Source organism: Mustelus asterias, chromosome 5, assembly GCF_964213995.1.
Source record: "Mustelus asterias chromosome 5, sMusAst1.hap1.1, whole genome shotgun sequence".
In the NCBI taxonomy this organism is placed as follows: Eukaryota; Metazoa; Chordata; class Chondrichthyes; order Carcharhiniformes; family Triakidae; genus Mustelus; species Mustelus asterias.
The window spans coordinates 142,065,846-142,092,531 of record NC_135805.1 but is presented as its reverse complement, the minus strand read 5'-3'; the positions used below and the strand labels follow the sequence as shown (position 1 = coordinate 142,092,531).

The following is a 26,686-nucleotide window of genomic DNA, read 5'->3' as shown; positions in this document are numbered from 1 at the left end:
ATTCAAATTTTGCCACCTGCCATGGTGGGATTTGAACCTGGGTCCCCAGAGCAATACCCTGGATCTCAGGATTACTAGTCCAGCGACAATGCCACTTACACCCATCACCTCTCCTGGGACGGGAATCTTCAGTTATGAAGATAGATTGGAGAAATTGGGACAGTTTTCCTTAGAGACTTGATAATGGTATTCAAATCATGAGGAGTCTGGAGTGATGGAGATAGGTAGGTAGATGTGGAGAAACTGTTCCCACTTGTGAAAGGCTCAAGAACGAGGAGGCACAAATCTAAAAAAATTAGTAAAAGAAGCAATTGTGATATGAGGAAAAACTTTTTTCATGCAGCGAGTAGCTAGAATCTGGAATGCTCTGCCTGAGAGTGGGGTGAAGGCAGGTTCAACTGAAATGTTCACAAATGAATTCAACTGTTATTTGTAAAGAAATCATTTGCAGGATTACCGGAGAAAGGGTGGAGAAACTTGATGAGTTGCCCATTCAAAGAGCCGGCGCAGACATGATGGGCCAAATGGCCTCCATCTGCATTGTAACAGTCCGGTGAAGGCAAATGCCATCGAATCTGCTCCAAAGCTGGCAATCTCCCCCCAAGCTGCACTTAGAAAAATAAAATGTCACAAAACAGGGACGTGGCAGTAGGAATTTTCTGAAGATGTGCTTCAGAACTATGTGACAGAGTGAAGAAACCTTTAATTCTGTTCCTGACTTGAACTGTACTTGGATGCCAGAGATGAAAAAAAGGGGATTAAAAAGTTCCATTCCTTTAGCGGCTACATCACTTCGGCTGATTTAAAAATTGTAAAGGAAATGAAAATAAAGGAATGCAAAATGTAAGAAATAAGAGCTAGAGTAGGCCATTCAGCCCTTTGAGTCTGCATTGCCATTCAATAATGCCATGACCAATCTGATCACAGCCTCAATTCCACCCCACCCCATGACCTTTGACTCCTTTGTAGATCAAAACACTGTCTAACTCAGCTTGAATATATTCAATGACTCCGCCTCCACTGCTTTCTGGACTGGAGAATTCCAAAGATTAACGACTGAGAGAAATTCCTCCTGATGTCCATTTTAAATGAGAGACCCCTTATTCTGAAACCATGTCTCCTGATTCTAGTTTCTGCATGTGGGGGAACATCCTTTCAGCATCTACCCTGTCAATCCCCCCCCTCAGAGTCTTGTATCTAATTAGATCATTTTTCATTCTTCTAAACTTCAATGAGTATAGGCCCAAATGGCTCAATCTGTCCTCATAAGACAACATAGTGCACCTTCTGTGAACTCTAATACAAGCGTATCCCTCCTTGAATAAGGAGACCAAAAGTTTATGCAGTACTCATAAATACTCTGTACAGCCGTAACAAGGCTTTGCCATTTTTATACTCCATCCGCCTTGCAACATTACAGTTGCCTTTCTAATTATATGCTGTGCCAGCATGTCAACTTTGTGATTTATCCTTGTGTGTAAAAGCAAAGGCACTCAAAGAAATTGCTCAAGTGACTGAGACACTGACAGAATAGGAGTCACGAGGAGAGAGTGTCAGAAAAAGACCCGAGAAAGAAGACTAACACAAAACATAGAAAGAAGGAGGCACAGGCAAGATGGAAAAGCATAATATGACCGTAAGAACTAGGAACAGGAGTAGGCTGTTTGACCCCCTCAAGTCTGCTCTGCCATTCAACAGGATCATGGCTGCTCTAATATACCTCACATCCGCTTTCCTGCCCTTTCCCCGTAACCCTTACTGATCAAAAATCTATCTATCTCAGTCCTAAATATACACAAGGACTGCCTCACAGCTCGCTGTGGCAAGGAGTTCCAAAGACTTTCAACCCTCTGAGAGAAGAAACCGCTCCTCCCCTCAGTCTTAAATTGGCACCCCTTTAGTCTGAGACTGCCCGCTGGTCCTAGACTCTCCCCTGAGGGGAAGCATCATCTCAGCATTTACTCTGTCAAGCCCCTTAAGAATCCTGTATGTTCCAGTGAGATCACCTCTCATTCCTCCAAATTCCAATGAGTAGAGTCCCAACCTGCTTAACCTTTCCTCATAAGACAATCCCACGGTGGCACAGTGGTCAGCAGTGCTGCCTCACAGCACCAGGGACCCGGGTTCGATTCCCGGCTTGGGTCACTGTCCGCGTGGAGTCTGTACGTTCTCCCCGTGTCTGCGTGGATTTCCTCCAGGTGCTCTGGTTTCCTCCCACAGGCCAAAGATGTGCGGGTTAAGTGGATTATGCTGAATTGCCCCTTAGTGTCAGGGGTCTAGCTCGGGTAAATGCATGGGGTTATGGGGATAGTGCCTGGGTGGGATTGTGGTCGATGCAGATTCGATGGACTGAATGGCCTCCTTCTGCATTGTTAGGATTCTATGATTCCACCATACCAGGGATCATCCAGTGAACTACCAGGAGACAGGAACAAAGGGGGAAAATGTAATGAAAGACACTTCTATTGAAAGTAGGGCTGTGGCAGAGTCCAATTCTGTGAGACCAATACCAACTGTATGCGTTTTTCTTGAATATAATTGACTTGAGGGTTTAGTGGAATTTAATGGCTTGTATTGTATTTCACCAAAGTGCAGGATTTCTGAGAGACGACCGTTTGAAGGCTTTTTAATATCTCAAAATGTAATGGAAAATCTTTCCTGCATTGTTGATGATTAATAAGCGAGTTTGGAAGCAGCTATAAAATAAACCAGGCCCGGCCACAGGAGAAAATACTCAGACCATTTAAAGAGTTGGATTTTGCTCAGGTTAAACACAAGCGAACGTGACTGACACGGCAAGGACCAGGCCAAGTAGATTGATCTAGGAATTAGTTCGGATATGAGGATGTTGTTTTTGGAAAGCAGTTGACCTCTGCTGAGTACTCTGTCCTGTCGTTGTGCTTTTAATTATGGATAATTGACAATCCTGACTTTAAGAGGCCCCTGAACTCCACTGCGGAATTCTCCCGGGTTCTTACGCTCAGGAGGAAATCCGGATCCTGATGGATTGGCTGTGCCCACATACGTCATATCCGAACAAAGCTTCGCAGACAAACTTGACTCTCATCCAAACTTCCTGTTGCTTAGCAAACTCGGAAGAAATGCTGACTGAAATGTGGGTCTACAAACTGGCTGTGGACTGATCCTGTTGCCATTGTATTTAAGCTCTGTTTCAATTGAGCATCCTGCTGTATATTCCAATTCTGGCCTTTTGTGCAGGCCCAATTTTAACCATTGTTAACCTAGTTCCCTCCACTCTGTAATGCCCTCCCAAACCCCTCTACTCCTCTCTCCTCCTCCTTTTAAGTAGCTCCTTAAAGCTCACATCCGGAACCAAGCTTTTCGTTACCTGCCCTGCTATCCTTTATGTGGCCCAGCGTGAAACTTTTAATTTTATTTATTAGTGTTTAATAAATCACAGCACCGGGGACCCGGGTTCGATTCCCGGCTTGGGTCACTGTCTGTGTGGAGTCTGTATGTTCTCCCCGTGTCTGCGTGGGTTTCCTCCGGGTGCTCCAGTTTCCTCCCACAGTCTGAAAGAAGTGTAGGTTAAGTGGATTGGATTGGCCGTGATAAATGCACAGGTTATGGGGTTAGGATGGAGGGAGGGAGCGCAATGGGGGCCTGGGTAAGTTGCTCTTTTGGAGAATCGGTGCAGGTTAAATTGCTCCTTGGTGTCAGGAGGATTAGCAGGGTAAATATGTGGGGTTATAGGTGGGTTTGTTGTCGGTGCAGACTTGATAAACCAAATGGACTGCTTCTGCACTGTAGGGATTCTATAAATCCACTTAACCTGTACATCTTTGGACATTTAGGGGCAATTTAGGATGGCCAATCTTCCTGATGTGCACATCTTTAGACTGCGGGAGGAAACTGGAGCACCTGCAGGAAACCCACGCAGACACAGGCAGAAAATGCAAACTCCACACAGACAGTGACCCAAAGCCAGAATTGAACCCTGGCACTGCGAGGCAGCAGTGCTAACCACTGCATTTCTGGAGTGAAATAGTAGCAGTGTTCATTGAGGTGTTAATGTTTAAGCCCTGCTAAGTTAGCTTTGTAACACCGCAGAGGACAGGAAGTCATAGATTTTTATTTGCTTCTCTCAGGAGATAAGATGGCTGCTGCTGGGAGGGTGTGTTAACAACCTAATTGAACCTGGCTGAGTGGAACAAGCCCAATGGAGCATTTGGACTTTTCCTGTCTGTCATTTTAAAATGTTTATGTACCTTCACACCTTATACCACTGATAGCGAGGAACTATCATTGGATTTTGGGCTGTGATAGTGGGAAGTGTGTTTTTAAGATTGGATTTTGGGCTGTGATAGCGGGTAGTGTGTTTTAAGATTAGATTTTGGTCTATGATAGTGGGGAGTGTGTTTTAAGATTGGATTTTGGGCTGTGATAGTGGGGAGTGTGTTTTAAGATTGGATTTTGGGCTGTGATAGTGGGGAGTGTGTTTTAAGATTGGATTTTGGGCTATGATAGTGGGGAGTGTGTTTTAAGATTGGATTTTGGGCTATGATAGTGGGGAGTGTATTTTAAGATTGGATTTTGGGCTGTGATAATGCATTCCCCTGTTCTTCCCTGCAGCATGATCGTGGGGACTTTGTTTTTTCGATGAGGTCTAGTGCATGCACTGGGCAGGCCTAGGATATCAGGTGTTTGCATCAGAAACAGCACTGACCTGACTACAACATTACTGGGGGGTTAGACTTGATTGACTGGAAATGATTTCAATTTCATGCCAGATTTGTAATGTAGGTGTGTATGTTATAGAATTCTCAGGATTAATCTTACAGAAAGATGGCAAGGAAATGGAAGAGAAGATAGTTTCAGTGGAACAGCTGGCACTGACATGGGCTCAGTAAACTGAAGTGCATTCTTCTGTGCCTCTGTAAACCAGCTCACAACCCACAAGTTAGCATGATATTGATTAATTAATTCAAATATAATTCATCAATAAGGCTATAAATTAATAGTCACTGATTGTCACACCAAAATTAACTCGACTGCTGACTTCTCTTAGTAAGTGTAATGTTCAATAAATCTGAGACATCTCACTGAGCACTGATAAATGCAACATCCTCCACTAGACATGCTCTAGATTGTCTGACTATTAAAAAGGGATGATAGCCCAAAACCCATACATCAGCTTGGCATAGAGATCATGCATGAGGAGCTGTCAGGCATATTCCGTCAACACAAACCTGTTCCATTACAATAGCAGGTAGCTCAAAGCTTATCAAAGTCACCTCTGTAAAACTCTGCATTTCATGCATTATAATTGACAGGTCAGTCTGCCTGAACTATAATTAGTGAATGATTAGTCATGGGGAAAATCCCCCAGTGTTTTTACACTTTTTACTGTTTTGTGCAATTTACAGTTCTTGTGCTATGTTTTTCTATGGTTTAGGGAAGAAATCCCAGGTAACTGCGTGGCTACCAATGGTGAGGCCATAGGGTCAGAGTCAAAGGAATGGAGGATGAGATCGGGGGATACGGAGGCAGGGAAAATCTGGTATCACCTTCTGGTGTTTCCTGATTTATCACAACATCTTTCCTTGCTTAACCTTTGTAGTGTTAAAGTTTATTTATTAATCACAAGTAAGGCTTATATTAACACTGCAATGAAGTTATTATGAAATTCCCCTAGTCGCCACACTCCGGCACCTGTTCGGGTCAATGCACCTAACCAGCACGTCTTTTGGGCTGGAGAGAGGAAACTGGAGCACCCAGACAAAACCCACACAGACACGGGGAGAACGTGCAGAATCCACACAGACAGTGACCCAAGCCGGGAATCAGATCGGGGTCCTGGCGCTGTGAGGCAGCGGTGCTAACCACTGCTTCAAGTCCCGGCCGTTTACATCCCGTTATCAGTAACATGTTCATAATGGTCTCGTGATGGCTCCTTGTCCAGTGAGTTATACTATTTGTTGTGTTGCAGGAATTCTTTGAGAACCCAGCGTTTCGCCCTGATGGTATGAAGCTGTACCCCACCCTGGTGATCCGTGGCACTGGACTTTATGAGCTCTGGAAAACTGGCAGATACAAGAGTTATACGCCCAGCACCCTTGTGGATTTGGTAGCCCGGATCCTGGCACTTGTCCCTCCATGGACTCGAGTGTATCGCGTTCAGAGGTACTTCGTAGCGATATTGCCCACCAACCTCTTAAGAATATTCATATACTATATAACCCATTTTGTCTCCTTTTGATAGATTACTCAATAAAAATCATAAGAGCATAAGCTATAGGAGCAGAATTAGGCCATTCGGCCCATTGAATCTGCTCTGCCATGGCTGAAACGTTTTTCAGCTCCATTCTCTCACCTTTCCCCCATAACCATTGATCCCTTTACCAATCAACAACCATCCATCTCTGTCTTAAATACGTTCAACTTAAATAGACTCAACGCTGCGAGTAGTGTAAGTAGAACTCATTCAGTTACTCTTTACAATGCAAAACGTGTCCACATTTATCTCAATGTTAACTCTCAGCTGCATGGGGTGTTACAAGAGATTAAACATTCTTCATAAGCACGTCCTTGAGAGGTGAGCGCACTTTTCCCAATCACGGCTATTTGCTTGACCTTGGAGCACTCCCAGTGCTTCCGCAGAATGACTGATGAAGGTCGTGCGTTGAATGTGGTTTGGATTCCAGCCAGGTTCCTGACAAAAGGTCGCACCCAACAGACTGGTCGGAAAAGTAAAGGCCCGTGAGAGAACGTGGCAATTTGGATCCAAAGTTAACCGAGAAGCTGGAACCAAAGGTAATGGTCAATTGGCCACGAGAAATCACAAATGCCCAGAGATCTGAAATAAAGCTGAGGTGGTGGACGTACTCGACAGGTCAGTCAGCACCTATCTGAAAAACAGAAGCAGTTTTAGATACTTCAGGTGGTCAGGGAATGTTTGCTGAGCTGTCGTCCATAGGAACCGGCAGGCTTAACGCTCCATCAATTCCACTGGAGGGAGGCTATTCAGTCCCACGCATCTGTCCTATCATTCTCTTCAATCACAGCAGGCTTATACCTCAGCCCATCGCTCACAATTTCTTGATCCCTCATCAAGCGAAACTCCTCAATGTCAGTCTCTCAAATTTTAGTTAACCCCCAGCATTCGCTGCCTTCAGGGGTCATAGAATCCTTACAGTGCAGAAACAGGCCATTCAGCCCATCAAACCTGCACCAACTCGCCAGCGGGGCAACCCACCCAGACCTTAACCCTGTAACCCCACATATTTACCCTGCTAATCCCCTAACCTGTGCATCCCGGGATACTAATGGCCAATCAACCTAACCGGCACATGGGAGATTCGGGTAGCCACTGCCCTTTGAGGAGAGATGCTTCCGGATTTCACTTCGAAATGTCCAGGCTCCATTATTAAGACAATGAGCGGCACAGTGGTTACCACTACTTCCTCACAGTGCCTGAGACCCTGGTTCGATTCCCGGCTTGGGAAACGTGGAGTTTGCACGTTCTCCCCGTGTCTGCGTGGGTTTCCTCCGGGTGCTCAAGTTTCTTCCCACTGTCCAAAGATGTGCGGGTTAGGTGGATTGGCCATGCTGAATTCTCCCTTAGTGTCAGGGAGACTAGCTAGGGTCAATGCCTGGGGATAGGGCCTGGGTGGGATTGTGGTCAGTGCAGACTCGATGGGCCAAATAGCCTCCTTCTGCACTGTAGGATTCTGTGATCTACCTCCTATTCTGCATTTGTCACCAGAGGAAACAGCTTCGATGTATTGACCCTACCAAATGCCTTTATTATTTTAACAATCTTGATTCTATCACCCCCTCAATACAAACCTGGTGTATTTTAACCTTTATGACTGGTATCATTCTGATGAATCTGCCTTGTTTCACCTCCAAAGCCAGTCAATCCTTTCGAATTTTCGGTGTCTAAATTGAATGGCCTGTCCAGGATTCTGTAAAACCTCTTCATTTTATTCCGAGCTCTGATATAAAATCCACCATTCCATTAGTCATTCCTGTACCTGTTTACCCTCCTTTAATTATTCGCGTAAATGGATATACAATTCCCTTTGCTTCCCCACAGTTCCTCCTCCTCTTACCATTAAGGAAACATTCCTATTTGTCTTTCTTGGAAACAAGTGAATGACCACACGCTTCCCAAAGTTCCACTTCATTTCTCATAGTTTTGTTTGTTCACTTAATCTGTCCTTTTGTAACCTCCTGCTCCCTCGTTCATAACTTCGGTTTTAATATTCTCAGTACTGTACTGCGTCTAAGAATAAAAATCCAATTTCCACGTGACACAGTGAAGTAGGAGCCAGACCTGTCCTCATACTTCTTACTTAAAAGTGGTGCCACAGGAGTGGCGAGGCCAGCTCAGTGTTCTGTTCATTGGGGATCGATAAATGCATTTTCTGCCCATAAGGCAACTCATTGAAGAATGACCATTCTGCTCTTTACAGCGCAGCGTGCTTGATAATCTTTTAAACCTGATTGAATATTGGCCCTTTGAAAAATAAATAGCATTTGGAATCCGCATTGGTGCATTAAAATGGAATGAGCACGTCGCTTGTGCCAGCAGAGCTCTTAAATTATTAACTTGCTCATGAATTAGACCGTTTCTCCCTGATGTCTGTGCAAAAGTAGATGAGTTAATTTGTTCCCTGTAATCGGTGCCTGTTGACTGCCTCTTAACTGGCACATGGGCTCACCAGGTAACTTTTAGTCCCACTGGTGTGTGCGTGAGAAAATAGCTGCTTTACGGAGGGGCCGTTATCTTGGTCCCACTGCTCAGAAAATTTTAAATTGGGGGGGGGGGGCACAAAGTGGAACAAATAGTTCAATATCATTCTAGTGAGTCTTGACGAGGTGCTCAAATGTTGAGGAAGCGCTGCTGCTTCACAGCGCCAGGGACCCGGGTTCAATTCTGGCCTCGGGTCACTGTCTGTGTGGAGTTTGCACATTCTCCCCGTGTCTGCGTGGGTTTCCTCTGGGTGCTCCGGTTTCCTCCCATAGTCCAAAGATGCACAGGTCAGGTTGATTGGCCATATGAAATTGCCCCTTAGGGGGACTAACAGGGTAAATATGAGGGGTTGCGGGAATAGGGGCTGGTTGAGATTGTGGTCGGTGCAAACTCGATGGGCCAAATGGCCTTCTTCTGCACTGTAATATGGAGTTGTCGGCTTTGGTCTGGGGCAGAGAGCATTTCAGTGACTCTGTGGCGCAATGGATAGCACATTGGACTTCTAGTCAATGACTTGAGTTGCCATTCAAAGGTTGTGGCTTCAAGTCCCATCAGAGTCTGTGCTGTAGAGATTCTATGATTCTGTTCTAAGCATAAAACGAAGGAGCTGGGTGGTTTTGTAGTCTGGGCAGTAAATTAAAAAGAGGAAAAATACCACATCTTCCCCCCCTCCTCCCTCGTAAATTATTCGAACTCCCCTGCACGTAATATTTATTACTGAAAGAAGTTGCATATCCAGGTTGAATATTCCCTCCCAGGGAGAGTGGCTATTCTGGGTCTCTGCTTTAATGATCTCGATTGTGGGTTAGGGAGACTTGTGGGAGTGGTTCGCTCACCACCTCCGTATCAGTAAAAGCCCCAGAAGGCCAAAGGCTGTGACTGGTGGTGATTTAACCTGAGGTTCACCACACCTCGGGCAAGGGGCAAAGTTGAGAAGTCGGGGCCTTCGTGAATAACCTCAGCTGGTGCGGGAATTGAACCTGCGCCGTTGCCACTGCTCTGTATTGCTAACTAACTGTCTAGCCAACTGAGCTGAACCAACCTCTATCAATCCCTGGATCAACTCCGTTTATCTCAGGATGGTCCAGAAAGGAGAGGCCATTTGGTCCATTGTAGTTCATTCCAGATAGTCCATGTCCTCCTTTTAGTATATCATCCAATTGGTTCCTAAGTGAGGGCTTTTGCCTTCCAGGAGATCTCTCAATGTTTTTATCAACCTCTGAGAAGAAGGGCTTCTTGATGTCAATCCAACATTTTACTCATTAGAACCTGAGAGTTTACTCTCGCACTTTATATTGTTTAGAAGTTGCCTTATCTGCACTTGGCCTATCTATATCTTTCTGTGCAGAGTCACCTCACAGACGTCTGTTTGGAAAGGTCAATCCCTATGTGCTTTCCTTAATGTTAACTCAGGCTCCTAGTTCTCTGCACCACCACCACCCTCGGTAGAAGTGAGGCTTGCTTTTATGTAGCATCTTTCACAGCCTCAGGTCATTCCACATCACAGCCAGTGAAGGATTTTTGAAATGTACGCGCTGCTGTAATAAAAGGAAACCCGGCTGTCAATTTGTGCACACATAGCAACGTGAAAGAGTCCTGTGATATAGGCCTGTGAATCCGTTTTGTGAGGTTGGTTGAGGGATGAATATTTGCTAGGAATCTGGGAACAGATCCTTTGAATTTGATTTGATTTATTATTGTCACATGTATTGGTATACAGTGAAAAGTATTGTTTCTTGTGTGCTATACAGACAAAGCATACCGTTCATAGAGAAGGAAAGGAGAGGGTGCAGAATGTAGTGTTACAGTCATAGCTAGGGTGTAGAGAAAGATCAACTTAATGCAAGGTAGTAGGTCCATTCAAAAGTCTGATGGCAGCAGAGAAGAAACTGTTCTTGAGTCGGTTGGTACGTGACCTCAGACTTTTATATCTTTTTTCCCAATGTAAGAAGATGGAAGAGAGAATGTCTGGGGTGAGTGGCATCCTTAATTATGCTGACTGCTTTTCTGAGGCAGTGGGAAGTGGAGACCGAGTCAATGGACTGGAGGCTGGTTTGCGTGATGGATTGGGCTACATTCATGACCTTTTGCAGTTTCTTGTGGTCTTGGTCAGAGCAGGAGCCAGAACAAGCTCTGATACATCCGGAAAGGATGCTTTTTTAAAATACTTTTCCAATTCAATCAAATCCAGTCCAATTCAGAGTCTCAACAAGTTGAGACATTTCCGATCCAGGCTGACAAGACAGGGCAAGCGACCATTTACCCTGTCCTGGGCCTGATCTACATGAGCCAAGCTGATTGGAGCAGGCGGAGAATTCCTCCTCCAAGGCTTGATCTCATTTGCATCTAAGCCAAAAGGCCGAGATACCGCTTTTAAAAATTGCTTCATATGAAACATATGAAGCTTTCTATGGTGCACTTGTAAAGGTTGGTGAGAGTCGTAGCTGACGTGCCAAATTTCCTTAATCCTCTGCTGCTCTTCAAAATAATATTGCTTTGATTGTCCATGTGGAAGGCAGGCAGAACTTTGGTTTCATGTCTAAGTTTGTTTATTAGTGTCACAAGTAGACTTACAGTAACATTGCAATGAAGTTACTGTGAAAATCCCCGAGTCGCCACACTCCAGCGCCTGTTCGGGAACACTGAGGGAGAATTTAGCATGGCCAATGACCCTAACCAGCATGTCTTTCAGACTGTGGGAGGAAACCAGAGCACCCGGAGGAAACCCACGCAGACGCGGGGAGAACGTGCAGACTCTGCACAGACAGTGACCCAAGGCCGGAATTGAACCCGGGTCCCTGGCGCTGTGAGGCAGCAGTGCTAACCACTGTGCTGCCCATTTAACACTAGGTTGGGCTCTGTTGGTCGATTGCCTTTTTGGAAACACCCTCTTCATCAGGCAGCTGACGTGATTCTACAACCGAATGAAAAGTGACGTAAAATCCTCCATCCAGCCAGTGCCTAAAGGAATTCCAGCTTAAATTAATATAAACTCCTGAAATCATGCTGAAGATTACTGCTTTAATCGCTGACTCTCTATCATGCTCTGAAGACAGACCTGTTTAAAATTCTGACCCCCCCCCCCATACTCTCATTCCCCCAACCCCACCCCCCATCTTTTTTTTCTTACCTTGATCACCTGAATCAGTACTCCAGCACAGCCATATTTAAAACTCCTCGGTATATTCTTCAAAAGATTGGGCCACTTCTCCAAGTACAAACTGTATCCCAGCATTTGATTTGATTTATTATTGTCACTTGTATTGGGATAGAGTGAAAAGTATTGTTTCTTACGCTATACAAAGCATACCATTTGTAAAGTATAGAGGGGAGAAGGAAAGGAGAGGGAGCAGAATGTAGCGTTACCTAGCTCGGGTGTAGAGAAAGATCAACTGAATATCCTGGTGCCATGTATACACACAAGGTTTTGAGTTTCTTCATAGTGTGTGTCTGACAGTCTCCATATGGCATGACTGCTAGTCCAGTTTGGTAAGATTTTTCAATTTGGCCAAATTTCATTTAACACAGTTGTAATTTATTGATCTGTAACCCCTTCCCCTCCTCTTCATCCCACAACACCTCTTCACACAGTAGATACAATTTTAGTTGTGTTCTGATGCATTATCGACTATTTAACTTCCATGATGCACAGTTTTGTTAGCCTGATCTGGCTTAGCTTGGCTCCCATGTCCTCAATACATTCTGTTTCCCTGTATCTCCAAGCTGAACCCTACTTTTAGCCTAAGGATTAGAGGGATATGGGCCAAACGTAGGCAGGTTCAGTCGGCAGTTAGGAAGGCAAATGCAATGTTAGCATTCATGTCGAGAGGGCTAGAATACAAGAGCAGGGATGTACTTCTGAGGCTGTATAAGGCTCTAGTCAGACCCCATTTGGAGTATTGTGAGCAGTTTTGGGTCCCATATCAAAGGAAGGATGTGCTGGCCTTGGAAAGGGTCCAGAGGAGGTTCACAAGAATGATCCCTGGAATGAAGACCTTGTCATATGAGGAACGGTTGAGAACTCTGGGTCTGTATTCGTTGGAGTTTAGAAGGATGAGGGGGGATCTTATTGAAACTTACAGGATACTGTGAGGCCTGGATAGAGTGGACATGGAGAGGGTGTTTCCACCAGTAGGAAAAACTAGAACCAGAGGACACAACCTCAGGCTAAAGGGACGATCCTTTAAAACAGAGAGTGGTGAATCTGTGGAACTCTTGGCTGCAGAAGGCTGTGGTGGCCAGGTCATTGAGTGTCTTTAAAACAGAGATATTTAAGTTCTTGATCAATAAAGAGATCAGGGGCTTTGGGGAAAAGGCAGGAGAATGGGGATGAGAAAAATATCAGCCATGATTGAATGGCAGACCAGATTGATGGGCCGAGTGGCCTAATTCTGCTCCTATGTCTTATGATCTTATGGTCTAAATGGGACTAGTTCATTTTCTGGTTGGCATGGACGAGTTGGGTCAGAGGGCCTGTTTCCGTGCTGTACATCTCTATGACTCTGTTCTTAACCCCCGTATACAGCTTTGCTTTGTTCTTATCATCATTATTGGGCGGAATTCTCTGGCCTCCCCGTGGCGTGTTTCTCGGCAGCGGGAGGTGGCCGGCTTTGGCCAGTGTTGCGGTCCTGGCACCACTACGGTCAATGGAATTTCCCATTGACTCCAAACCATCCCCCCCGCCCCATCCCCACCCTATTGGTTCCCCCACCCTGGATAATGTATTGACCTATTTTCAACCTGTTCTCCCCACTTGATGCATAAGTCTGCTGTGTGCTAAACAAACGTAGAGTGCAAGAAACCTGAACAAGAATAGTTTTCTGACTGGTTAATGTATCTTTCCCTGAGCTTTCATGAAATCTGATCAGTGTTTTGACTGCTTTCCTTTGCAGAGATATCCCAATGCCCCTGGTCAGCTCTGGAGTGGAGCATGGGAACCTACGAGAACTGGCTTTGGCCAGAATGAAAGACTGGGGAACCGAGGTAAAGAATCAAAAGGAAATGTGTGCACACTTGAATTTAAAGTAGTTTCACTCTGCCTGATCATTTGTTCCAGTGAATTAAAATGTAAGTAATTAATTGATTCAATAAATTATCATCACCAAGTAATTAAATGTTTTAACCTCCGAGAGATATCTGGTAAGATTGAGTCCTTAATAATCGGAACTCTTTGTACTTCTGTGTTAATTCGGTCTCAGGGATGACACAATGCAGAGTTATATGCAGTCAGTAATGCGACGTGTTTGTATGAATAGAATAGAATCCCTACAGCACAGAAGGAGGCCATTCAGCCCATCGAGCCTGCACCAACAACAATCCCACCCACCCACCCGTGCGGTCATGAGGATCCCACCTATCCTCATGACCGCACTTATTTACATCGCTAATCTCCCTGAGATTAAGGGGCAATTTATGACGAAATCCTGGCGAATTAACCCAACCCACACATCTTTGTAGTGTGGGAGGAAACCCACACAGACATCAGGAGAACATGCAGACTCCGCACAGACAGTCACCCAAGGCTGGAATCGAACCCGGGTTCCTGCCGCTGTGAGGTAGCAGTGCTAACCACTATGCCACCGTGCTGCCCTCTTGATGCAGACTTTGTGAGGACCAGTTAACTATGAGGTGATTCTTTTCAAAGATTCCCATGGTACGAGCCTTGGCGATTTGACATTTTGTCCTGTATTATTTTCAGTGTCGCGATGTCCGAACAAGGGAGGTCGGGATCCAGGAAATTCATCACAAAGTGCGACCCTATCAGGTACATGAGCGAAATGAGTTGGTGCTTTTTGTCTTTGATTGGGGCAGAGGCTGACAATCAGACTTCCAATTCTCAAACCTCACTCATTCTAGACTTTCAAACTGAGCCTTTGTTTCTGAAACCTATGGCTTTTTAAAATTACTGTGAAATATTTTAAAAGTTAAGTGAGGATGAGGGAGGCCATTAAGTCCATTTTCTGTTGAAATCTACAGCCTCTTCCTCCATGTAACTAACTTGAATGATATTTGTAACCCCGTTATCTGTTCCAAATATATTTCAAATATTAATCACCATGATGTATGCGAGAAGATGCTTCTTGACATCAATGCTGAATCGTACATTGAGTCAACAGCACAGAAACAAGTCCAATTGACCCAACTGGTTTATGACGATGTTTAGACCCCACAGAATTGTCCTCCCATCCTAATGACTTGTTCCCCCCGCAACACCATAGCCCTCTATTCCCTTCCCCCTCAGACCTATGCAGCGGTATACTATGCTTCAGTCACTTCCTGTGACAGTATGTTTCATGTATTCACCACTGGTCTACGGAAGAGGCTGATGGTAACCGACTCTCTGACTTTGTTCATCTGGCCTGCGCAGAATCGCTGGGGTTCTGTTCAAATGGGCTCTATGTAGAGGATCTGGTCCTTTTGCAGCAGAACACATTGCAACACGCAGCATCTTGCATGTTGATCACTGATGTCCTGGGCTGTGCATCTCTCTCACATCCTGCCCAGAGGTGGTCCCACAGGCTAAACTTAGTGTCTGATTCTCTTCAATGCAAGTCTGTGCCAACTTCTAATCGTTCATAGTTCCTGAAATGATGGGTCAGTAAACTGTACTCTGTAAAGTGGATATTCCTAAATTGTAGGAAGCTTCACCTTTGCCTATTTGCAGCAGCTCGCAAAGGTTAGGAAGAATTCTTGGACACCTTTCCCCCCGTCCCTTATTCCCTCACGCATTTACATTTTTATCACCTTCATTACTCTCAGGATATCAGATTATAATCTGTGGCCTTCCTGAGTGGCAGAAAGCAATTTGGATGATAAAGGAGCTTTGAACTCTTCCTGAAATGCTTCAGGGCTGGCTGCAATTCTGCTCCACATCATTCATTTCTTTACTAACTTTTGATTATCGATTCTCTGGAGGGTAAAGCAGGTTGGGCTGCAGCTCAGAGATAAGATGTGAAGACGAAATAAAAGAAAATTGTCTCTTAGCAGGGATGAGCATTGATAATACCCGAGAGGTCGCACTCACTGATCCTTCCACATCTGAAAATGTACCTGTGCTGCTAACTGCAGATATTGATGACCCGCGCTGGCCAGATCCCGTCCAGATCTCTTCTGAACTTGAAGCGTTTAGATAAGCAGACATTTCCATCGTAAACTGCCAGAGTAAATAATTGGTCATTTAACCAGTTCAGCTTGCTTCAACCACAACCACTTGAGTCCTGTTTATTGGTAAACCCATATATTTTTTTGTTCTTTTCCAACACCCTCCACCCACTCTCTCAAACTGGGGTTGGATCCCCTTGAGACGAGAAGGGGTCAAAGTGTCAAAGCATAATCTAATCTCGATGACAAAGGATTTCATAGGGTAGATAAAGAGAAACTATTTCCTCTGGTGTGGGAGTCCTGAATGAGGGCGCGCAGTCTTAAAAGACAAAATCCTGTGGATGCTGGAATCTGAATCAAAAGCAGAAAATGCTGGAAAATCTCAGCAGGTCTGACAACGTCTTTGGAGAAAGAATAGACTCGAAACGTTGGCTCCATTCTCTCTCCACAGATGCTGTCAGACCTGCTGAAAATTTCCAGCATTTTCTGTCTTTGTTGGCACAATCTTAAAGATAGTTTATTTATTAGAGTCACAAGTAGGCTTACATTAATAGTGCAATGAAGTTACTATGAAAATCCCCTTGTCACCACACTCCAACGCCAATTTGGGTACATTGAGGGAGAATTTAGCACGGCCATTGCAACTAACCAGCATGTTTTTCGGACTGTGGGAGGAAACCGAAGCACCCGGAGGGAGCCCACACAGACATGGGGAGAATGTGCAGACTCCACACAGACGGTGACCCAAGCCGGGAATCGAACCTGGGACCCTGGCACTGTGAGGCAGCAGTGCTAACCACTGTGCCACCGTGCCGTCCCACTGTGCCACCCACAGTACAGCATCCTCCGTAAAGAAGGTACATTTTGGATTCACTAAGATGCCACCTAGAATGACAAACTTTTTTAAACAACTTGCAAAATTCACATCATTTTTATGAAAACAGTGGCAGTTAAGGGATGTTTTGGTCGCAGTGTTTCAAATTCGGAAGGGCTGGGCCATATTGTTTTTCTTGATTGAAGGTCATTAGTTGAGGGGACAGAGAGAAAAGATTAAATGTAAAAGATTTGGGGCAGGAGATTTTGTTTTTCTTACACCGAGGGCTGTGAAGCTGTGGAATACATTTCTGTAGTTGAGTGATTGAAGCAGAGACCATGTCAGCATTTAAGAATAGATTAGACAGGGTGGTGAATGGAATGGAAAATAAGGGAATTTGGATCAGAATGGACACATAGGATTAGGACTGCTGCTGTCAAAGAGGATAAACACCAGCACGAATGGGGCGGCACGGTGGCACAGTGTTTAGCACTGCTGCCTCACAGCACCATGGACCCAGGTTCAATTCCAGCCTCCGCTGACTGTGTGGAGTCTGCATGTTCTCCCTGGGTCCGCATGGGTTTCCTCCGGGTACTCCAGTTTCCTCCCATGCTCCAAAAATGTGGTGTCTGCATAGATTGCCTCCCACAGTCCAAAGATGTGCAGGTTAAGTGGATTGACCGTGGTAAATTACCCATTAATGTCCCAAGATGTGCAGATTGGGGGGATTAGCGGGGTAAATGTGTGGGGACAGGAAGTAAGATTCTCTTTCAGAGAGTTGGTGCAGACTCAATGGGCCGAATGGCCTCCCTCTGCACTGAAGGGATTCTATGATTGTATTGCATGATCTAAGTTGGTTAAGTTGAGGCAGTGCTGTGCTGTAAGCTATATGTTTGCATGCTATATTAGACAAATCATTCTCCCCAACACACTAACAGCTTGCCTCTGTAATAGCAGGCCTGAGTGTGTGGTTAATGGAATAGCCTGCCCCCTGCAATGGGAGGATCTGAGTGTGTGGTTAACGGAATAGCCTGTCCTCTGCAATAGGAGTAACTGAGTGTGTGGTTAACGGAATAGCCTGCCCTCTGCAATAGGATTAACTGAGTGTGTGGTTAATTTTTTTTCAGGTAGAGCTGGTGAGAAGGGATTATGTTGCGAGTGATGGATGGGAAACATTCTTGTCCTATGAAGATCCTGAGCAAGACATTCTGATTGGATTACTCCGCCTGAGGAAGTGCTCCGAGGAAACCTTCAGGAGTGAGCTGAAGGGAGGAGTGTCCATCGTGCGAGAGCTCCATGTTTACGGCAGTGTAGTGCCTGTCAGTGCACGCGATCCATCCAAGTTCCAGCATCAGGTAAGCCTGAAACATTGCAGCAGTTTAACTCCACAAACAAATACTGACACAGATTTTTTCACCAAGATCCCAGTTTCAAAACGCAGCCGTTTATTTTATTTCAAACTCCATTTGTTGACCCTCAGCGAAATGCTGGGAGCTTTACTGTGATAGTTTGTTGACCATTTCACTATCTCCCCACCCGAGGATCGATCGCAGGACAATGGAGGGCACCATTTACCATAATGCAAAGAGGCTGAAACGCCTTCTCTGTAACACACACTGTTTTGCACCTTGAAGAGGTGCTAATAGAAACATAGAAACCCTACAGTGCAGAAGGAGGCCATTCAGCCCATCGAGTCTGCACCGACCACAATCCCACCCAGGCCCTACCCCCACATATTTTACCCGCTAATCCCTCTAACCTACGCATCCCAGGACTCTAAGGGACAATTTTTAACCTGGCCAATCAACCTAATCCGCACATCTTTGGACTGTGGGAGGAAACCGGAGCACCCGGAGGAAACCCACGCAGACACGAGGAGAATGTGCAAACTCCACACAGACAGTGACCCGAGCCGGGAATCGAACCCGGGACCCTGGAGCTGTGAAGCAGCAGTGCTAACCACTGTGAAGTTGCATACTACAGCACAAAAACTGACCATTCGGCCCATTGCCTATGACTATGTTTATGTACCACACAAGCCTTCTCCGATGCTACTTCATTGGGCAGCACAGTGGTTAGCACTACTGCCTCACATCTCCAGGGACCTGTGTTCAATGCCCAGCTTGGGTCAGTGTCTGTATGCAGCTTGTACATTCTCCCTGTGTCTGCGTGGGTTTCCTCCGGGTGCTCCAGTTTCCTCCCACACTCCAAAGATGTGCGGGTTAGGTTGATTGGCCATGCTAAATTGTCCCGGGATGTGTATGTTAGAGGGATTAGCAGGGTAAATATGTGGGGTTTCGGTGATGGGGTCTGGGTGGTATTGTAGTCGGTGCAGGCTCGATGGGTTGAATGGCACCTCCTGCAGTGTAGGGTTTCTATCTCACTCCATGAACATAGCCTATTCCTCTTGCCCTCATGTGCTTACCTAACTTCCCTTAAATGCATTGATTCTATTCATCTCAGCTACTCCTTGTAGTGAATTCCACATTCCCACCACTCTCTGGGTAAAGATGTTTCTCCTGAATTTCCTATTGGAATTATTAATGACTATCTTACTGTAATATTCCCTGGTTGAGATGACCCTCACAAATTTAATCTCCTGCCTTTGAAGTTCAGATGAAACACTTCTATGGCCCCAGAGCTACAAGCTCTATTTTCTTCTCTCAAGATTAAAGTACAGCAACTAAGTGACCACCACCCCCCAAAGAGACCAATCATTAGCATTGATTTTTCAACTAAACCAGTGGACTGACAGATTACAAAGTGGACCCATCACACTGCATTCACTCGGCTTCAGAAAGACAGCACGCTAAATTCTCCCTCAATGTACCCGAACAGGCGCCAGAGTGTGGCGACTAGGGGATTATCACAGTAACTTCATTGCAGTGTTCATGTAAGCCTACTTGTGACTAATGAATAAACTTTATAAAAACTCATTCAGAAAAACCAACAAGCTCCTTAAGCTTTTCTGAATTAGTGAAAAGATCTTTTTTGTTACATTTCTCAGTTTGATAAGGAATTGTCAGTCGGTGAGGAAGGTGGGATAGGTTAGGTCAACTCCATGACATTGCTGTCTGACTCCTGAACCTTTAACTGTTGTTAAAGTATCCTTGTTATATTTGGGAAACTTTCTTCCTCAGTCTGTCGCTGACTGTTAAAAACTAGCCAGTTGATGCAAGCCAGCTTTAGGTGGGGCTGAACAAGTCTAACCAGAATGTACAGGTGTGAATCGTTTTTCAGTTCACTCCTGGATCGACCCCATTGGACATTGAGAAAAATAAGTTCATGAGATATAGGAGCAGAATTAGGCCATTCGGCCCATCGAGTCCGCTCCGCCACTCGATCATGGCTGATATACTCCTTATCTCCATTTTCCTGCCTTCTCCCCATAACCCTTCAACCCATTACCAATTACAAATCTGTCTAACTCCTCAAATTTCCTCTCTGTCCCAGCGTCCACCGCACTTTGGGGTAGCGAATTCCACAGATTTACTATCCTTTAGGAGAAGTAGTTTCTCCTCAACTCTGTTTTAAATTTGCTATCCCTTATCTTAAGACTAAGTGATTATCAATGCTGGTGACTAGTGCTAACTTGCGGGAAGATCTTGCCTGTGCATTGAAAGGAAAAGAATTGAGCCCAATTGTAATTAGTTTTTTTCAACGATTTTTAGTTAATATTAACTTCCTTGCTAAAGTTTATAAAGATATGAATAAGGTAATAAAATAGAACTTTTGCATTACTCTGAACCCAAGCACCAACATAAGCTATGTGACACAGTTTCAAGATTCAAGTACATTGGAAGCTGTAATGAGAATTTCAATGGTTATGAAGTGGGGTAGAGTCTCCAGTTGTCCTGTTCCACCAAAGACTTTGAGGTGGAGATGCCAGGACTGGGGTAGGCACAGTATGAAATCTCACAACACCAGGTTAAAGTCCAACAGGTTTATTTGGAATCACAAGCTTTCGGAGCGCCGCTCCTTCATCAGGAGAGTGGAAGTTAGTTCACAAACAGGGCATATCTAGACAGGGCATATCTAGACAGGGCATATCTAGACAGAGACACAACTGCAAGATATGGTGGAGAAGCCGATGTTGGACTGGGCTGGGCACAGTAAGAAATCTCTCAACACCAGGTTAAAGTTAATTATCTTAATTGTTAAAGAAAAATGATTTTGCAATTGTATCTTTGCCTATATATGCCGTGTTTGTGAACTAACCTCCACTCACCTGATGGAGGAGCAGCGTTCCGAAAGCTCGTGGTTCTAAATAAACCTGTTGAATTTTAACCTGGTGTTGAGATTTCTTACTGTACCAAAGATTTTGACACATTTCCTGACTGTTCTACTCCTGTTCCCATATTTCATTGTCCTGTCTTCTCCACCTGGCTCAGAGGTGCACACGCAATCAGTTCATTTGACCCCCATCTCATTTGTCTCCCATTACGTCATCTAATTGTCTTATTAATGAGTCCAATGTCCTGACCTCAATCTCCTTCCTAGCTATTGATAGCTCTCTAAATAGAAAAATACTCCCTGGCATGGATTTTACACCTGATTTTTCATTTTACCTTGTTGGCTTGTTACAAGTATTGCGGTTCTAGTTTCTGTATCCCATTCAATATCTTGTGAACCTCACTCACTCTTGCTTTCTTTGAGAAAAGAAACAAATAAAGAGAGATTTTCATTTATCTAGAAATCTTTGCAACTTTCTGATACCCAGAGCGCTTTGCAACCAATTAAGTGCTAATTGAAATGCACTGTTTTAGTTCCGAGAAAGCACGGTTCACAAACATAACTTTTAATTTTATTTATGTATTGTCACAAGTAGGCTTACATTAACACTGCAATGAAGTTACTGTGAAAATCCCCTAGCCACCACACTCTGGCGCCTGTTCGGGTTCATTGAGGGAGAATTTAGCATGGCCAATACACCTAACCAGCACGTCTTTCGGATTGTGGGAGGGAACCGGAGCACCCGGAGGAAACCCACACAGACACGTGGAGAACGCACAGATTCCGCACAGACAGTGACCCAAGCCGGGAATCGAACCCCGGTCCCTGGCACTGTGAGGCAGCGGTGCTAAACACTGTGCCACCCATACAACGCTTGACACCCGTCATTGCCATTCTCATCCTGCAGCATGGCTCAGTCACGTTCTCCAGTCGCCAGCCTTTTCATTTTGATCGATAACTTGAACAACTCCTTTTAACAGAAATGAGGAAGGATTTCTTCTCTGAGAGTCGTTCATGTTTGGGATTCATTCTGCACTCAGTACATTCTGCACTTTCTCCTTTCCTTCTCTATGAACGGCATGTTTTGTGTCTATAGCGTGCAAGAAACAATACTTTTCACTATGTTAATACATGTGACAATAATAAATCAAATCAAAATCAAATATATTGAGTTTTAATTGACAAGGGAGTTAAGCATTATGGAGGGTAGGCCACGTTGGATCAGCCATGATCTTACTGACTGACATAGCAGGCTTGAGGGGCCAAATGGCCTTCTCCGGCTCCTGTTCTTATGTTAACTTGCTTTTTTATACCACTGTTAATGTAAATAATCAAGCCGGGGCACTTCACAGATGCCAGCAGAGTGCTTTTGAAGGGCAGTCTCTGTTGTCATGAGGGAAACATGACAGATTGTGTGCAGGTTGTCACATTTCCCACATTACGTCATTAACTGCCCTTTAAAAGTACTCCATTGATATCTGTTTCTCTCCCTGTTCCCGTTTGTGAGTGCCTTGGGATGTTTATTTACATTAACAACACCATTGAATCGATAAACTGCATTTGTAATGGAAAGGCTGATGAGTGGAACATCGGAATTCTACTGCAGGTCGAAAAGGGCAATGGTGTCGGGTGTTGCATTGCGAAGAGTCCTTTATCCGAATTAAAAAAGGAACCTGCATTTCAAGCAAGTTTTCCCATTGTCCTAAATGAAGAATCTTCTCAGCACAAACAATTCCCATGAGAGATCCACTATGTTAGGACATAAGGCGGCTCGGTGGCACAGTGGTTAGCACTGCTGCCTCACAGCGCCAGGGTTCAATCCCAGTCTCGGGTGACTGTGTGGATTTTGCACATTCTCCCCATGTCTGTGAGGGTTCCTCCGGGTGCTCCGGTTTCCTCCCACAGTTCAAAGATCTGCGGGTTAGTTTGATTGGCCGTGATAAAGTCGCCCTTAATGTCAGGGAATTAGCAGGGTAAATACGTGTGGTTATGGGGATAGGGCCCGGGTGGGATTGTTGTCAGTGCAGGCTCGATGGACCAAATGGCCGCCTCCTGCACTGTAGGGATTCTATGACATGGTGTGCCTGGCCAGAAACAGTGGGGGATTAGATTAAAATTATATATATTTGAGAAACAAAATGTAAAAGAGCATTGGGAAAGTAATGAAGAGCTAGAACAGCAAGTGCTGTATGGCCAGTGACGCGCATTGCCAAGGTCTTGACTTCAGAGTTAGCACAGATGTGATGGGCTGAATGGCCTCTTCCAGCGCTGTAAACTCTCTGATTCTAACCTCTTTTAGTGGAGTTCTTTCCTTTCTGGAGTTGCCACCTTGTTCCTCAGTTATGTTGAATGTCTGTGTTTTCCAGGGTTTCGGAATGCTTTTAATGGAAGAGGCAGAACGGATTGCTCAGGAAGAGCATGGCTCATCCAAAATTGCCGTCATTTCAGGTAATCTCCACAGTTAGTTCACAGAATGAAACATTGGTGTGTTTGATATAACTTACAGGTTAAACAATAAGGAACATTTCAAAACAGTGATATTGATATTGGAATCGTGTAGGTTAGATGGGCTTTAGATTGGTTTCAAAGGTCGGCGCAACATCGAGGGCCGAAGGGCCTGTACTGCGCTGTAATGTTCTATCTATCTTCTAGTGTAAAGCTGTTTTAGCCCATACTTCAGTTATAGTGAGTCTTACTAATCCTCTCGATCTGGAATCATTCTTCTTGAAGGAGCACAATTTATTGTGCTACCGGCACGGTAGCACAGTGGTTAGCACTGCTGCTTCACAGCTCCAGGGTCCCGAGTTCGATTCCTGGCTTGGGTCACTGTCTGTGTGGAGTTTGCACATTCTCCTCGTGTTTGCGTGGGTTTCCTCCGGGTGCTCCGGTTTCCTCCCACAGTCCAAAGATGTGCGGGTTAGGTTGATTGGCCAGGTTAAAATTGCCCCTGAGAGGCATAGGTTAGAGGGATTAGCGGGTAAATATGTGGGGGTAGGGCCTGGGTGGGATTGTGGTCGGTGCAGACTCGATGGGCTGAATGGCCTCCTTCTGCACTGTAGGGTTCTATTCTATGGTTTTCTATATTATTACTTTATCAGCAGCATGGGTATCAGTCAAATCTTCTTTTGATAGGGAACTTTTGAGAGTCGGGGCATCGGAAGTGAGTACTAAATAAGGGTGCTCTTTCATAGCTTAGGGCACATAGAAATAGGAGGCCCACAGTTCCTCAAGCTACAATTCAGTTAGATCAAGGCTGATCTACAGAATCATAGAATCCTACAGTGCAGAAGGAGGCCATTCGATCCATTGAGTCTGCACTGACCACAATCCCATCAAGGCCTTATTCCCATAACCCCATGCATTTACCCTAGCTAGTCCCCCTGACACTAAGGGTCAATTTAGCATGGGCAATCTACCTAATCCTCACATCTTTGGAGTGTGGAAGGAAACCGGAGCGCCTGGAGGAAACCCACGCAGACAGGGAGAATGTGCAAACTGCACACAGACAGTGACCCAAACCAGGAATTGAACCCGGGTTCCTGGCACTGAGAGGCAGCAGTGCCATTGTGCAATATATCTATACAACAACTCCATTTGCTTACCTTGGTTCTGTAACTCTAAATACACTGGCCCAACAAAAATCTCTCCATCTCAATTTGAAACCTCCAATTGATCCCCAATTTGCCCTGTCTTTTGGAGGATTGTGTTCCAGATTTCCACGACCCCGCGAGTAAAGAAACAGATGATGACAGGGACATTTCTGATGGATTCTAATGGGAATGTCTAGACCTCAAAAAAGCCTCTTATTAGATTCTAACACTCCTGTATAATAATGCATTATTCACTATGTTTCACTGTTACAATGCCTTGCACATCTTTCCACAACTTGTAGGTAGCACGGTGGCATAGTGGTTAGGTGCATTGGCCATGTTAAATTCTCCCTCAGTGTACCCGAACAGGCGCCGGAGTGTGGCGACTAAGGGATTTTCACAATAACGGGGCGGCACGGTAGCACAGTGGTAAGCACTGCTGCTTCACAGCTCCGGGGACCTGGGTTCGATTCCCGGCTTGGGTCACTGTCTGTGTGGAGTTTGCACATTCTCCTCGTGTCTGCGTGGCTTTCCTCCGGGTGCTCCGGTTTCCTCCCACAGTCCAAAGATGTGCAGGTTAGGTTGATTGGCCATGCTAAAATTGCCCTTAGTGTCCTGAAATGCGTAGGTTAGAGGGATTAGTGGGTAAATATGTAGGGATATGGGGGTAGGGCCTGGGTGGGATTGTGGTCGGTGCAGACTCGATGGGCCGAATGGCCTCTTTGTGCTGTAGGGTTTCTATGATTTCTATGAACTTCTTTGCTGTGTTAATGTAAGCCCACTTGTGACACTGATAAATAAACGTAAACTTACACCATTTCTCACGCACTGTTTAATATTTGACCTTGGCAATGGGCAACGCTGGCCAAACAGCACTTGGTGGGCCAGAGTGCATTTGGAGTCAAGCACACAGGATAGAAGTGGAGTTGCTTAGAGCAGACTAGGTGGATGTGTTCAGATACCCAGCTGGGTTTTTACAACGTTCCAGCAGCTTTTACTGAGTTCCAATGCCAGTTACTCGTATGTTTTCTTTCGGAGTACAGCACAAGGCAATTAAACTTAATGCTATATGTGGATGAGTGCCCTAAGTGTGTTTCAGATTCGAGTGAGTGGCCCTGCTGGGCTGTCCTTGGCCGTGATCATGTGAAAGCAGTTAGTCTGTGTGTGTTTGGGAACACTGCTTCCAAAGTCCAGCACTCACATCTGTTGGTGCTGCTTCATTAGCCTGGTTGCAAATGTGTGTTTGTACTGTCATTACGCTCCAAAAGCTGATATTATCACTGAGGAACCGGCTGCTCCTTAAATTATAAATGGCCAAGGGGACCGGTAGTGAGCACACTGAACATTGAAAGATGATGGCAATCTCATTGTACGCTCATTAACAGCAATCTAAAGGATATTACAGCTCTAACTGGAGAGAAGGGAAGCAGATCAGATTAATTTGTGGATTATTGTTGCTGATTACAACCCGCCGCTATTTGTCTAGTTATCGCACACTTTAAAGGCTTGCGTGCCGTCATCCCAATGAAGGAAGCAATTGTGGCGAACGGCAGTTTTGTTGTACCCAGCTATATATATATATGTGTGTGTGAATTGTCTTCCCTGTTTATGTGTACTATCAGTGAATCTTGCAGCACAACAATAAGCCATTCAGCCCATCACGCCTGTGCTGGCTCTATGCAAGAGCTATACAATTAGTTCCACTTCACTGTTTCTTCCCCAATAGTTCAATAATATTTTGCCAACAAGTATTTTATCCCCTTTTGAAAGTTACTATTGAATCTGCCCTTTCATACAGTGCATTGCAGATCACAACAACTCTTTGATTTGATTTATTATTGTCACATGCATTGGTATACAGTGAAAAGTATTGTTTCTTGCGTGCTATACAGACAAAGCATACTGTTCATAGAGAAGGAGAAGAGAGAGTGCAGAATGTAGTGTTACAGTCATAGCTAGGGTGCAGAGAAAGATCAACTTAATACAAGGTAGGTCCATTCAAAAGTCTGACGGCAGCAGGGAAGAAGCTGTTATACTCACGACATTAAAAAGTTGTATTTACCTCCTGATGGCTCCTTTGCCATTTTAAATACTTGTCTCCTGGTTAATGACCCTCCTGCCAGTTAAAAGAGTTTATCACTTTCTGCTCTATCAAAACACTTGGTAATTTTGAACAGCTCAAATCTTCTTACCTTTTCTGCTCTAAGGAGAAGCCACCCGAGGTTCTCC

At 44.9% G+C, this 26,686-nt stretch overlaps 1 protein-coding gene across 2 annotated transcripts in view; it reads left to right on the top strand.

Moving 5' to 3' along the window:
* elp3 (elongator acetyltransferase complex subunit 3) overlaps nt 1–26,686 on the top strand; it is an 88,897-nt gene that overhangs the window by 35,882 nt on the left and 26,329 nt on the right. The window contains exons 10-14 of one of the 2 annotated variants that reach the window (XM_078213426.1): nt 5,951–6,144; nt 13,612–13,702; nt 14,418–14,483; nt 17,762–17,989; nt 23,234–23,315. In XM_078213426.1, the coding sequence (XP_078069552.1) occupies nt 5,951–6,144; nt 13,612–13,702; nt 14,418–14,483; nt 17,762–17,989; nt 23,234–23,315 (661 nt within the window). The remainder of the gene's footprint in view (nt 1–5,950; nt 6,145–13,611; nt 13,703–14,417; nt 14,484–17,761; nt 17,990–23,233; nt 23,316–26,686) is intronic. The other variant, XM_078213425.1, reaches the window with a different exon arrangement.